Source organism: Acanthaster planci, linkage group LG03, assembly GCF_054643075.1.
Source record: "Acanthaster planci isolate LZ-2023a linkage group LG03, COTS_SCS, whole genome shotgun sequence".
Taxonomy (NCBI): Eukaryota; Metazoa; Echinodermata; class Asteroidea; order Valvatida; family Acanthasteridae; genus Acanthaster; species Acanthaster planci.
Window position 1 is genome coordinate 8,752,494 of NC_141779.1, and position 15,415 is coordinate 8,767,908.

A 15,415-nucleotide genomic window follows, 5' to 3' on the forward strand; every position below is an offset into this window, starting at 1 on the left:
ACTTCACCGAGAGTGTTCTCAAGGGTTGCAAAGATCATCGCCGCTCACCTTTGAAAGCGGAACGTGATGTTCTTCCATTACCTGGACGACTGGCTGATCGTCAGTAGATCGTTCAACGAAGCAGAAGTTTCTACCCGCCTTACTTGCGACATCATAAATCGGCTGGGCTTCATCATCAACCACGAGACGTCGAATCTCGCCCCAACGCAATGCCCGACGTATCTAGGGGCATTTATCGACCTTCAATGAGGCATAATCTCACAGACGACTGAACGCATCAACAGTTTTCTCGACTGCACAAAAGTCTTCTCTACCGAGCAGTCTGCTCCGGCCCGTGCCTGCTTCCGTCTCCTTGGCTTGATGGCCAGCGTGGTGGATCTCATTCCCCTCTGCAGGCTGTACGTGTGCCCACTTAGCACTCTACAGGCCAAAATTGGACTCAATCAATCCCCAGGTCCCCATTTCAGACTTCATCTGCCCCATCTTCAGTGGTGGTTGGTGAAGGAGTGCTTCTCCCTTCGGATTTCCCTTCCCCAAGGTGAACTCGGAAATAAATATAACCTTGGACACTTCTCATCTGGGCTGGAGAGAGCCTCCCTACCACCACTTCAAGCATCGGGAACATGGGATTCCATAGGAGTCACATCAGTATTCTAGAACTTCAGGCTGTATTCAATGCACTGAAAGCTTTCCACCCAAGCATAATAGGCAAACGAGTCCTTATCTGCTCGGACAACTCCACAGTGGTGTCATACATCAATCGCCAGGGAGGCACACATTCTCCCCGCCTATGCCTCCTGACCAGACAGATATTCCTTTGGGCCAAGGATTATGGCATCGACCTCCAGGCGACTCACATTCCTGGTGTCGACAACTCCATGGCAGATGCTCTCTCTCAGGGAAAGGTACGTCCCACGGAGTGGACTTTGCACACCAGTGTAGCTGAACAGATCTTCGCTTAAGTAAGCAGGAGGTCGTGGGTTCAAGTCCCACCTGAATAAGCTTATGAGGTTTTTTTCCGCAAGCTCTCGGACCAGCACTGAGCATACAGTGCTTATTAATATATGTTTGGTAAGGGCAAAAACCTGTTATATATAATTAACTTATGAAATGGTAGTATAAATCTGTACAAAATTACACTCAATAACAAAAGAAAGGCCTCAAGTCTGTTTTGTGTTTACGTAATTGTCAGGTCCTAAACTCTGAGCTGAAGCGTCTCTACACGGCCATCACAAGAGCCAGAGTCAACATCTGGATCTTTGACGAGGACGAGACCAAGCGAGGACCGATGTTTGAGCTTTTTCAGTGCCTGAGATTGGTCAAAGGCATTGGGCCTGACACCAAGCAAGACGATGAGGATTCTAGTGAGTTCAGGGAGCTTGACAAGAACAGACCTCTCAGTGATAATTATTCCACTAAAGTCTCATTTCATCTTATCGAAAATACTGCTAAAAATATGGAATGATGAATGCAGAGGTTTAAAATTGGCCAATTTGGATCTGTGATGCGTTCCAATTTGATTTTGTTTGTTTATCAGCTGAAACATGTACAAAATAAAAAAAATAATAAAAATTAAATCAAAATAACTTTTTTTCCCCATGGAATGCCTTTAAAGTTGCTTCTGACTTACCATATTAAAAACATCGTACAATGCACTGCACAATTTTGTGGAGAAATTTGCAATGGAAAAATGCAAGTAGATATGAAACACCTTGGTACCCATCACCAAAAAAGTACACCCCCAGACCAGTTTCACACATCAGAATAACTGTGCACTGCAAAAGCTAAGCTATGACCGAATTCCTTTCTTCAGAGGTGGACAGCATGTTTGCGGAGAAGTCCAGTACAGTTGAGTGGGTCCAACAGGGCCATTACTTCTTTGAAAACAAGCTTTGGAAGATGGCTGCCAAGTGCTACCAACACGGCGGGGATGGTAGGCAGGCTTTGCGTAATATCAATTGTGAAAGTCATGCAAATTGATCAGAATGCTTCATCAGCAATATTTCTCAACCGAGGGCAAAATTTTCAACCTGGTTTAAAAATCTCACCCCTGCCAGGTTTGGTCTGGAGTAGGGTTGAGTGCAACCCAAAGCAAAATCTTGGGTGGGACTTGGGGTCGGCCCTTAGTCAAAACATAGAGGAAGGACACAGAAGTAGTTGCATCTCAGGCACTTCAAAGTGTTCAATGATGGTCGCCACCGAGTCAGACGAATAATAGAAAACATTCCTGCCTGCATCTTAGCCGGACAAGCGGGGCCAGTAATATCCTAGCAATACTTGCAGTTTTTTGCTTGCAATTAAATACAAATTATTGATGTGACCAGGAAATAGAGAGAGAAAAATTCCTGATATTAGACCTACTTTTGCCATCGTAAATAAACTTTCAAAATTATGATTCACTGTGATGTTCCATTATCCATGCAACATTTGTAATTTTATTCTCCTCCGTCCAATGCATCAGCGTTCAAAGACTTGGTACGAATTTGGCTAAGACTGGCCAACAAAATGTTCACAACTACTGGAAAGCTTGGTCATTATGAACAAAATGTGCTATTTCATCACAGGGAGTGATCATGAAATCTCATAAAATATGCTTTTGTACAAATGCCATAATAAAAATGATTTAAACAAAACACTAAATGTTGTTAATAACCGGACTATTTATTCCCAAAATAACTCCAGAAGAAAAAGTTCATGAAGGGCAATGACTGCACATACAGATTTTGGGTAGAAAGGGGTTTCGTGGTTGTGAACAGATGGTGCATAGCAAGCGTTCGTTGCGCTCTCGCTATGGACATACCAGGCATGCCAGAAAGCAGTGTTTGGCTGGATGTTACAGCCCGGGCAGTTCAAACTCCTTCTGTGTCTTTCCTCTATGGTACAAACTTTCCAACCTTGTTTCACTCCTGAAATTTGTCCAGTTTTAAAATACTAATGTGGTTTATCATTGCATCGGTAGGCTTGGTCAAGGCATTTGTCATTAGCCGCATCGTAATGGCTAGCTGTCTATTTCCATCTTTGTTTGGTTTTACAGTGAAAAAATCAGGGTAAACAGTGACCTCACACAGGCAACATGGTACGCAAATCAGCTGAACCTCTATGAACCCTTGGTCCAACCATCCGTAAAGGCTTATGTTTTTCCTTATGTGCAAGAATTCTTGTGCAAAGCTTGTGTGCAACTACAAAATGAATGAGCGTGCATGTTTGTGTATTGTCCAATCACAGCTCATTCCAATGTTGCCATAATATGTAACTACCTCATCAAAACATAATTCTGGCCAAGTTTGGCTGAGTCATGGTTGGACCACATTGTTCATTGTACCAAAACTTTCTTTTTATTTCTGAAGTGGTAAGTTATAAGTTTCTTGAAGATTTTTGTCCAGAACAGCAGGCAGCCATGAAGCGCATGTGTCATGTTACTGACTTCTTTCATGTGAGTTGGATGTAAATTTAAAAACAGTTTATCTATTCATTAAACCCCATGCTATAAGGCACAGGACTACTCACTTCAAAACAAAGTTGAGTTGGTCTATATGTACGGCTAATTTTTGGCCCTATCCTTGACCATATCCTTGGCCGAAACTGAGTTCCAGACCTCAATACCTGAGAAAATGTCATTACTGAATCAACAGTCCGAAACACTGCATTACACTGCACATGGGGTAAGCAATACGATGGTATCATATACCAAGGCCATGTGGTTGTACACAGAATGCATGCAGCAGTTAACTTGTTGACCATTGAAATAAAGTCTTTTGAACATAAGCTGGGGTTATTATCATAATGAGCACTCCCCACACCTTTCTGGAAATGGTTGGACCAAGGCATTCGTCGTGGCTCAGCTGATTTATTCATCAAGCTGGGAGCATGAGGTCACTGTTCAGCTTGATTTTCCACTGTGAATGTATACATGTACACAACAGAGAATACATGAGCTAGCCAATGCAGTGCGGCTAAGGACAAAAGCCTTTACCAAGGCTATTGCTAATGAAGCATGCAAAAGGCTGGTCAATTAAAATATGACACTTTGTCTCAACTGATGTTCGGAGTAATTTATTGTTGTGGCAACTCCAAATCACCATGAAAACTGGTAACAGTTAAGAGCAATTAAACTTTCATTTAGACAGTCTACAATTACTTATGCTCTTCCGTTGAATGATAATTACCACAGGATTAGCCAGAAATAGGTGAGATTAGGAATAAATTAACATGCACTCTTCAAAGACAGAAAATTCACGTGGATAATAAACTTCATCCGTGGAAAGGCAAAGTATCTTAACGAAGTTCTAATTTAAGTGATATGGTAAACTCACAAACTATTCTAAAAAATAGTCATACCACTTACGTCTTTGACCATCATAGAATCCTTTCCTAGCCCTTGAACATCACTGTCTAACGCACATGTCTAAACCAACAAAGAACAGAATATAACTTGAGAGCTCACTTGCTGGAAAGTATAATACATAACAAGGTAAAGTACGAATTTAACAGTATTTGTCAATGAAAGTGTGTAACCAATTAAACTGTACATATGATCCAAAGATACAACAACCTGAAAGTGATCTGATAATACAAATGATATATGTAGTATGTGGAATGAATTAATGATTGTATATTGTTACCCCGATGTTAAATGGCCATATTATGTTATACTACAAACCACATGCATGCAGAATTGTCCAGGTGCAAATGAGATAGAGGTTCAAAATCTCACAAACTGCACACAGCACCATGATCAATTGAAGGTTTATTGTACAACCTAGTTGAATTTTTGTTACTGAAAGCATTCATCTCCTTTTTGACTGAATAGAAAGCTGCAGAAGTGGGTTACATCTCCATAGACGTGTGCATAACTGCATATGTACCAAAATTGGTTGCATCTTGTTGTGCCCACAGCACAGTTGGAACAACACACTGGCTTGTTAAAAGCAAACGAACCAGATACAGTTTTGATTCTCATTTTCCATTTCCCCTTTCCCCTCTCCCTAAAACAGAGAAGAATGAGCTGCTCGCTCGGGCTCATCACCAGGCTGTGGAAGCTGAGCACATGCGAGACAAGGGGCACGCCATGCGGGAGAAGTTCCTGCTAGCTGCCAGCCTTTTCCTCAAGTGCGGCAGCAGCAGCATGGCAGTCAACTGCCTCTACAACGCCAGGGAGTTTGCATTGCTGGCACAGCTTTTGGAGAAGCAGGGAAAGGTGAGCTTATCTCCCACCATTACACTTCCCATCATTTTTCATTTTTTTTCAATGCTGGCTATTACATTTTCCCTTCTCTGGGAAACTTCTGGCAATGTCCATTCATATTTGCAAACCCTTCTGTACTTTAAAATCAGAAGAAAACTTCCGTTTAAATGTGGAAATGAGTACAGTGCCTTTTCTTTGGAAGGGGTCTGTTTACATAGACAAACAGCAATGAAATATGGTTTTAGAAATTGACATGCAGCTTAATGCTGTACATTTAAATGCAAATCAGAAACCCATTTGGACTTTATATCACTTCTACAAAAGTGTCATGAAGTTCTCAGGAAGTATCAACAAAGGCATGCCCTTGCTCCATCAGTCTCTCACAGCTGCCCATGACTATTTACTTAAATAAACCATTGGTAGAATGCTCTCTTTCATTGTTGTGTTTGTGCACAGCTGAAATTGCTCTCTTAACCACTTCGTGCTGGAGGCATTTATGGGTGTTGATGATGCTGGGATGGGATAATTTTCTTTTTTTCTGTTTTCAAAATTCTTTAAAAATTCACATCTTCATTTACTGGACATTTACACCCTCAAGAAGGACTGCCTTTTTTCTACTTTAATCTGACAGATAGCATCTATTGACGCTGAAGTATTTCAGCCAGGCCTGCTGCCTTGTAAAAAGAGCCGAGATTGTGTAGTGTTACATAATTTTCTTTTGTTCACAAACCTGGCACAGTGCGCCTCTGACCTCTTTTCAATAGGGGCCAGATTAGCATGCAGCGGTGGTATGTGGCTTTAATATCGCTGCGGTGGTTTTATCCCCAGTGGTAATCCTCTCGCTCTAAATGCCCCAAATCGTGGTATACTGTTTCAAAACAAGGCTGGATTATCTTCCACTGCCGAGAGTGAAAAAATGTTGGTAATGCCCAGCAGCCTCGTCGTTTTTTCCGAGTACGGTCTTTTGTTACAAGATCCTGTTCCCTTTGACCGAGTTCAGAGACCCCGGCCTTGCATATACATGTAAAGCATACGTGTCTGGATCTGGAATCCCTGGCAGGAAGTGGTTTAAGAAATTTGTATTGCACTGTGTCGTAATGCCTGGTATAAAAGAGGAATTTATGATACCAAAATGGAGAACTAGGTGTATTCAGTAGATCAAAATGTGTGCTGCTATAGGCATACTCTGTATACGTGTGCATCATGTTCCTTTATCGTTGATGATGGGTATCCATGAAGGGGCAAGTGGCATAAAGGGCCATTTGTCAACCACCGGTTAGTTTTGCATGGTACCCAGTATATATTTTGCGCACCGGTTACCAGGAAAATCTACCGGTGCACTTTTGAAAACTCCCCTGATACCTGCACGTGTTGACACAGGAGCCCAACATTCTTGCTGTATTTGCTTGAAACTGTAACATAATTAACTCTGGATGAAGAAATACCATAGGAATATGTTGGTAGATCTTGACAGAGCAGGATCAAGTTGGAAATGACTGACTCTTTGTTTGTTTGCCCGCAGTTCTCCAAGGCGGCTAAGATCTATGAGAAGCGGCTGAACTGCGTGAGCGATGCCTGCCGCTGCCTGGTGCTGATGAAGGATTACGCCAAGGCACTGGACCTTCTGTGCAGCGTGGGCTTGCACACCAAGGCCTTGAAAGTTATCAGTCAGTTCAAGCGCTTTGAGCAGGAACTGAAGCAGAAAGGGAAGCCCCTCCCAAGACATGTCAAACCGCCAGAGTAAGTGGACTTTTTCCCATCTTGGCATGTTTGGATCTTTTCCCCATTTGGGGGGACAATTTCATCGTTTTCAAAATAAAACGTGCATCCTATAAGGAATGAAGAATTTAGTGAAGGCAGATCCCTCACCGCATTTTGTGGCAGGGAGGCCAAACTTGTTTTTTGGGGCTAAATATTTTTAATTTTTTATGTGATCTTTACGGCCTTTCTGAGGGGTGAGGCTACTCTTTTGGGATTTTAATATGCTTTTGGAAGGAACAGGAGTTTTTCCCCCATCTAACAACATTTTGTTTTTTCGTTCTGGGAGGGGCATGGCCCCTGTTTCCCCCTTCCCTGGATCCACAGGTGACAGTGTGCTACTAAACCTTTGGATAGGCATGCTAATGTTGGCAGAAGAACTCTGTGTAACCTTTGGAATGCGTGCATATTGCATGCAATTGTTTTATAAGTGTGCACAAGTAATTGTGCAAATTGTGTCGTGTTTCTTCTGGTACTAATAAACACATGATGATAGGGGCATATTCACTTACCACCCAAGCATCACGTTGATGAGATACGGCACAGACAAATATGTCTATATTTCTTGAACATCATGCAACAGGCTGTTCTCAAGTGGTCAAAGTCAGTTCTTGAAAATCTACCAGTTCTTAACTTTCATTGTGAGTGAGCTGAAGGACCACCTTGCTGGCTAGGTTCTTCTTTTTTTTTAACTCAATGCCATTTTTTATCTTAGTGATTATTATTTATTTGCTCTTTCTTGCCTTACTTTTCTATTTGGGTCATAGGAGACCTACGCCTTTTGGCGACAGTTTATTTTTAAACATTTATGTTCTCCTGGGTGGCCTGCTATGTCTTGTGGCTGCCTTGTTGTATGTGGGATTGCCCGAATAAGTATTATTATTATTTTTATTGTCTTTGAGGTCTTGAACAAGAGATACGTATGAGGATTGGTTTGAGCTTAACTGTTATGCCCTTCTGGAATGAGCCTCTGTGGATAGTCATTTTTCAACATAGTCCCCTTGAGTGTCCATACGCTTGTGCCAGTGGTTCTTGATCAGCACCTGGATGGGCTCTGCTTTGTAGAAGGTTTCATCTTGCTCCTTAAAGGCATCAGCATGAATATATCTGCTGGCAACTTTTTTTTTACTTTTGGGAAGAGATGAAAGCCCTATGGTACCAAATTGGATGAGCATGGCAGATGCAGAATGAGGCCAAAACCATGGTCATGAAGAGTAGCCATTGCCATGACTGATGGGCAAAAATGGGCATTTATGCCGGTCGAACAAGACAGTGTTAACCTCATTGGTTGTATGTCAGTGATAGATGCATAAGCAAGTTGGAAGAGTATTTCCCGTTGATGGTCTGGCCCTTTGGAAAATTGTGCCAAAACAACAGCCTTTGCATCCCGAAAAACTGAGGCCATCATTTACTCAACAGATGAGATGACTTCATCCTTTTTTGGAGGAGGGTAGGATTGATGTTTCCACTGAAATGACTGTTTGTTGATCTCTCGTTCAAAGTACTCATACTCAGTCAAAAACTTGAAATGAAATCAGCTAGATCTGCTGGATTAAAAAGCACTGTCTTTTCTCCAGACATGGTTACTTGGGTGTGTTTTTTATTGGCATCAAAAAGGCATGGCATCTACTGAGCAAAAAACCTTTGCCATTCCAAAGTCTTTAGTAGAAATGTTTTCAAGTTCAGCGCTCTCATGGCTGCTACCTGGCGGAGTATGTATGGAGCAAATAGTTAATTGTCTCTAGAGCACCAAAGTGTGACGTCATTTTGAACCAGAAAGTGCAGTACAAGCAAATGGAGTAGGATCATGTGTTGGTTCACATGCTGGTTCTAGCACTGATGCCTTTTACACGCATAATTATGCGCATTATATATTTGCTTTGGTACTGTATTGTGTCAAGGAAAAAAGTATGCCCTCTATTGGGCGGTCGCAGTTAGGGAAAAATCACATGTGATTTAAATACCCCGGGTTTATTACCCAATTCTATTGTTTACAATGAACTGAATATGCAAAAGTTACCCCAAAAGGTTCCGAAATGTATAAACATTCATCTGTGTACAGCTGACCGTGGAAATCCCAGGTGCACGAGTATATTCCACAATTTAAACACACAATGCAGTACCAGTCAATTTCGCGCATACAGGGATCGTGCTTTCATCTTGTCAGTTGAAAATTGTACAATAACAATAGAAATTCAGTGCTTTGGAGTCCAGCTCATAGCTGGGAACTAGAGTAATGATTAGTATTTTCAATGAAATGCACCATGTGTCTGGGACAGTTCGTTTTTGTGTCAAAATTGAGGAATTATTTCAGAGTTGTGTGACCAAGTTGTCACCTGCTGCTGCGTTGTTTACCCGTACATTGCACATTGCGCGTGAGGGCCAGGCCATTGCATCGAATGATTAGGAAGAGTTTGCTGCATTCAATTTTATCATGTTCACCGACGATTTTTTTTTTCAGACGATTTTTGCCCATCCTGGTGACTCCTTTTTAGTTTCAGTCTATAGGCCTATATATTATTTTACGCTTAAAGATGAGCGCTGGATTGTATTTTGTAAATACAGTCAGTGAGCCTCTTGAACATTTGGTTCAAGTTTATTTTTAACACGTATCATGCATGAAAAGTCTTACCCCCAGGCATGCCAGGACTGTGGGGTTCATCATCCACCCCACTCTCAGTCTCACCATGCCCACAGGAGAGCAGGGCGGACGACAGACCCCACAGTTCTGGGGGTATATGCAGTGTAGGGCTTATACACAGTTACAATTCATGACCAATTACTATGTGTATGTTGTTCTGCAGGCAGTGTCTTTGAAGGGGTTTGAACTGCTGGCCTGTTTAATATGCACTGACAGATGGGACATATGAAAATGCCTCCTTTTTTGTTAATCAGGTCCAAACTAATAGATACTGGAACTGTTGTCAAGGTTTTGTCCAAATATTGAAAGATGTTCTCATCAGTAATATTAAACGAGCAATGTAAAGGTTGCGCAATAGAGGCTGCTGGTACCGTACTAGATCTTCTTTTGTGTGATCCTCCCCCTGCCTTTCCCTTGTTTAATTACCAGCTCGCATACAAAACAGTCGCTTTGTCTTTTATGCTTTGGCCTATCAGATTGTACAGTTTGGTTCAATTGCAATTTATCAAAATCAGTATTTCTTGTCCCGACAGTAAAATGCTGATATATTTATGTTTATTTCTCAGTGGAAAAATTAGTTTCACAGTCACCTGGAACATTAAGACATATAATTCTTTGAGTTAATCTGTAGTATTGAGAATTATTTTATCGGAATCACGTCTTTCTCTGTGCATGGGTAGCGCCATCTTGTGTGATGTCATATGCATGAGTGGAGTTAGTAAACAAGGAACAAACACGTATCGATACTTATTTTACGCCCGTTCTATGTGGGTGGAACGGCTGTGCACCATGTAGTACTAGTGCACTTGATTGATATTTTTCTCTGTGCAGGCAGTTGAAGGTCGGCCATACCGTGGTCCATCTTCAGCAATGTTGATTCTCTCGTAAAATCTGCAGCCCACATTTTCACAGTTGCAAATGAGGTAGTGCCATCTCTGAATGTACCAACCATGTCAGCTTGAATTTGCCTCAGAGTTGTACCCTTTCCCCATTGAGACACTTGACGACAGCCCACTACCCAGTTTTGTTTGTTTTCACAAAAAGTTGAGACCTCTGAACTTCAGTCCTGCTTCAACAAAGAAAATTGAATGTAGATAAACAAGTACTCTGGAGAGCTGAATTAAATGCCTGCTAAGTTTCCATCGCAGGAATTCATCACACTTAGACTGAAAACATTTTGACCAACCCACGTGAATGCAGACAATCCTGTGCTAGAACAGTTTTCTTTGATGTTCAAAATTCACTAGGTACCTTATTACCAATTACAGCAATCACCTTTTGCTAGGTATATTATCTGTGACTCCAAGCTGATGTGGCTCTGGGTCTGTTTGTTTCACACGGATTTGGATCGCAATCAGTGATCCACACTCTGGTTTACCATCCATTTGTTGAGTTTTGTTGTCTGTAAACCGACGACAGATCACTGATCGCGATTCCAGATGTGAAACAAAGGCCCTAGACTTAAACTTCACTTGGAGTCTTCGGGTCTTTTACAAACTGTTTGAACATTTTTTGCAAACCTGTTGTGACCAAGTGCCCCAGTGCATAGCACACACACACTTAGACTGTACTGTTTGGTTTCTAATGAGATTCTACTGAACTGTGTCTAACATGGTTTCAATGGGCTTTTCAATAACTCTGCCCAAATGAGGTAAAGATTTAATTGGCACTGCATATTTACAGGTCCATCCATACTTTGAGCGAGTTGATGTTCAAGTCGGCGGAGTACCACTGGAGAAACAAAGCTTTGGACAAGATGTTGGATGCTCTGAAGCAGCTGGAAAAGTTTGAAGCTAGGGTTGACTTCCTTCGTAACCGGGGGTTGCTTGAAGAAGCTGTAAAGATGCTGAAAGACGCAGGACGTCCTTTGGATGCGGCCAAAATACGAAGAGAGCAGGTACAATTTGAGACATATCAGACCAGGCATTTTTATGTTGGTTGGTTCAGTTTGGATTGATTTCTGTGTGTTATGAGACAGTTACAATATCTGCTTATTAGACTGCTCATTGAAATGTGTAAAATATATGGTCAAGGTCTAAATATACCATTGTGCTCAGATGTATTGCCTGAAAACATTGCAAATGCTTGAGGCAATATGGCATAACTGAGAGAAGGCAGTTCAAGTCAGGTACCTTGTTCATGGACACCGCCAACAGACTGGAGTTGCATTGGAAGGTGCATTCTTGTCACCTTCTGGAATGATCAGTGATTTGCCTCAAAAATATAAACAGTACTAAAATATCATTTGCTTTAACTCTAAAGAAAGTAGGATGGACTCTATAGTCATGTCCCCATTTTTTGTAAAAGTGATCGTGAATGTGTATGGCAAATTCTTCTCCAACACATTTCAACCTGGGCAAAATTCATGGCAAATGCTTTGTGAAGTCAATTTTTAGCACTCAATTCATTTTTGCACTGATTGTAAACCAGTTTTGAGAAATGTTATCATGAACACAGTTGTGGTTATCATTGTTAGTAATTTAGCAGTTTGCTGAATTTTAGTTCATTAAATATTAAAAATAAATTGATTGGATCTTTTTAAAGACCAAATTCAGAAATCAGACTTCTGTGTGTCACTGCGGGAAGTATATAGATGGAAACACAAAGTAAAAAAAAAAGAAAGGAAATTTGCTTTACCTTAGTTCACTGTGGAATTTCTCAATAACTGAAATACTGTAACTTTCCTGATATCCTAAAAGGGCAAGCTGAAGGAAGCCTGCACCATCCTTGAGTCCTCAAACCATCCAGAGTTTGTCGCAGAGTGTCGATTGAGCCAGGCTAGGAAGCTGGTTCTTGAGCTAGACAATACTGATGGCCAGACTACTGCCATCTCCCTTCTCACAGAGGCTGAGAGTCTGTTTGCCAGATGTAGTGACTCTTTCGGAAAATCTGAGACACAGCTCCTGCTGGGTCAGCTGAAGAAGGAAACCACTAAGATCCGGGAAGCGAAAAATGCCTTCAACAGAATGTCGCACACAGCAGCAGAGTCAGAATGCACCTATCAGTTGATCAAGATCTCCCGGCAATATGCTGCACCTGTCCCGCCGCTGAAGAAGCTCCTGGAACTGATATGTGCTATGTTAGCATGTGAAAATCCTGAGGAGAAGCGACAGAGACAGCTCTGTGAGGAGTTCTTTGGCTTGGCTCCAGTAGAGGATGGCAAGCTTCACATTCAAAAATGCGAAGGAGCCAGAGTTTTGTCTGCACTGGACAAGAGTCTGTCACAGGCAAATGATGTTGAGGCTTGGAAAGCACGAGAAGCCATCGCGAAGTGTTGCCTCATTCCAAGAGCTCTGGAATGGGTGAAGGGAGCACGTGATCACTTACACGAACAAGTGAAGAAGCTTACACAGTGCAGTGATTATGTGATAGGGATGCCATGCTCAAAATCAGCTGGTACCTGCAAGGAACTCCATGAACCATACAAACTCTACCAGCTAGAAGGTCAGATTCATTGTCTTGTCCAACTGATTCAGATCAACGATATCATTCAGAAGGCCTCCAAGTTATCCAGCTTTGAGTCTACATGCGAGCTCATGAAAGAGATTAAACACAGTCAAGAGGAGAGTGCCATGAATTGCAAGGCTTTGTATGAAGTCTTTTTCCCTAAGCACTGCCACCAGCGCCTCATTGGTGACACTGCTCAAACAACACAGAAGCTTCTGAAACTACTACAAAACCCTGAGATCAAAAGCCAGTTGAAGGCCTTCATTGAGAATAAACGGAAGAAGGCTGATCCTAAGAGCGTGAGGGCAGGCACTGATCTGTACCTTATGTGTCATGGTATTTACCTGCTGATCGGTGAGGGAACAGAAGTCATTGAGAATTGGGTCACCCAAGAGGAGTGTTACTGCTTGAAATGGCAGCAGAGAGAAGGATGGAACCAGTCTCAACCATTAGGCATGCGCCTGTTGAACAATGAAGAGCCATTGAAAAGGTTCTTAAGCTATAAGCGGTACCATTTGAATTCCTTTGAAAGTCTTTTCAAAAGTCGTGATGCTATGGAATCTCTTTCTTCATTCAATCGCTTCATGGGTACCCTAGCCAACAAGCCAAGGGCTCCTCTTTTGCCATCCATAAGTAACACAGTGGCCATGATAGAAGCTAAAGTCACCATGATGTTAGCTCTTGGAGCAAAGATTCAGCAGTGCACTGTTGCCATACCGGCGAGTTACCTTGCACAGGCTGGGTTCCAAGATGCTGTTTGCTGTCCAGGACAAGGACATGCAATGTACAGTGCTGTGAGTAACTCAGCAGTCAATAAGCACACCCCTGGCCAGACATGTCGTCTAGTTAGCCTGATTTGCGGAACTACCAGGTCAGGCAGAGATTTCAATGTCCTGGCCGATGCCTTCTCCAGCGTCGAGTATATACAGACTGGAGAGGCTGAGCGCACACTGGTCGTGGTGCTTGTGATGTTGTGCAGTGCTGGGCTGGCCCTACCTGCCAAGATCATCAGAGTGATTCGTGAAGCACTGCAGTCCATCACTCCATCTGAACAGCATCTCCCAAAGAGAGTCCACACTGCTCTCTGCAACATCAATAAGGCCCAGAGTCGTCATGATGCCCTTCAGGTCCTGGAGAAGCTCCTGACCGCTCGTGAGAAAGAGTATCTAAGAGAATGTACATGGAACACACACATGCCTCCGTTGGGGGCTCCTGGATTGGAATTCCGCAAGCTGAACATCAAATTGTTCAAAAATATGCAGTTTGAGCCACTCGACGCCTTGATGACACCTACGGTCTTAACTGAGCTGGCTGAGGGCAACTTTTGTCAGAGAGGGAGGGACTTCAAAAGGAAAGATGAGGGTGTGGCCAGGGAAGGGGAGGGCTGTGGTGATGATTCAGAGGAGGAGGGTGAGCTTTGTCTGGAAGTTTCCAAAGAAGAAGCTGCCAAGGTCCAGCGGAAACAGGAGACTATGCAGAGGGAGGGGGCTGCAAAGGTCATCATGAGAGTCCTTAAAGCTAGCAGGCTTCTCCGTCTGGCTGGCCTTTTGAGGTCACGTGGACATACCACTATCTCAGTCAAACCAGAAGTGGAGGTCCAGTTGGAGACAACTGCCGATAGTTGGGTATCCAGCCAGCTGTTTGATTTCCAGCCCATTCCCTCCCAGTGCACAATCTGCAGTGAGAATCTACAGCTGGTTCAGGAAGCAAGATTTGAACTGAACGACCCAGATGAAGGCGGCCAAGACAGAACTGCTGCAGGTTTGTGCCACATTTTTATGTTATGAGCCCATTTTTGCATTTAATCATTTATATTAAATCGATATTCGTGCAATGTTTCACACGGATCTGGATCACAATCAGTGATCCTCACAATGGTTGGCACCATCCATGAGGTGAGTTTTAGCGTCCATAAACCAACGACAGATCACTGATTGTGATCAAAATTAGTGTGAAATAAAGATGGCCTCGCTTGTCTCCTGTGTGCATAAATAAAGGTCAACCTCAGCCATTCAAAACAAAAGCCATGTATGGGAATGATACAAAGGGCGTACAGTACTGATAAACTGTTCTATGCATGTACATTCCACATTCGGATGTGCAAGCAGTGTTCATACGTGCGCACACGTCTGTTCCAGTGGGACAAACCACCATTTCATAAATATGTATGCTTGCATAATACTGTATGTGGTCACATGTACTTTTACATGTGTACTGGAGACAGTGGGTAAGGGGGCTTGGTGGGTAATGTCAATTAGTACTTATTTTTTCAGTGCACTGATTGAGTTAATGACACCCCAATGCCTTTGTCCAGGCTATAATATACTGTCAAGTTAAAAGTATCTTTGTTTATTTTGCTGGTGGCTGTTCAACTTGAATACCCT

At 42.5% G+C, this 15,415-nt stretch overlaps 1 protein-coding gene across 7 annotated transcripts in view; it reads left to right on the forward strand.

Annotated features, from left to right (window-relative positions):
- LOC110983459 (TPR and ankyrin repeat-containing protein 1-like) overlaps nucleotides 1–15,415 on the forward strand; it is a 90,847-nt gene that overhangs the window by 68,310 nt on the left and 7,122 nt on the right. For all 7 annotated transcript variants that reach the window (XM_087134914.1, XM_087134917.1, XM_087134918.1 and 4 more), the window contains 6 exons: nucleotides 1,193–1,364; nucleotides 1,814–1,933; nucleotides 4,995–5,197; nucleotides 6,708–6,925; nucleotides 11,268–11,481; nucleotides 12,284–14,792. In XM_087134914.1, the coding sequence (XP_086991040.1) occupies nucleotides 1,193–1,364; nucleotides 1,814–1,933; nucleotides 4,995–5,197; nucleotides 6,708–6,925; nucleotides 11,268–11,481; nucleotides 12,284–14,792 (3,436 nt within the window). The remainder of the gene's footprint in view (nucleotides 1–1,192; nucleotides 1,365–1,813; nucleotides 1,934–4,994; nucleotides 5,198–6,707; nucleotides 6,926–11,267; nucleotides 11,482–12,283; nucleotides 14,793–15,415) is intronic.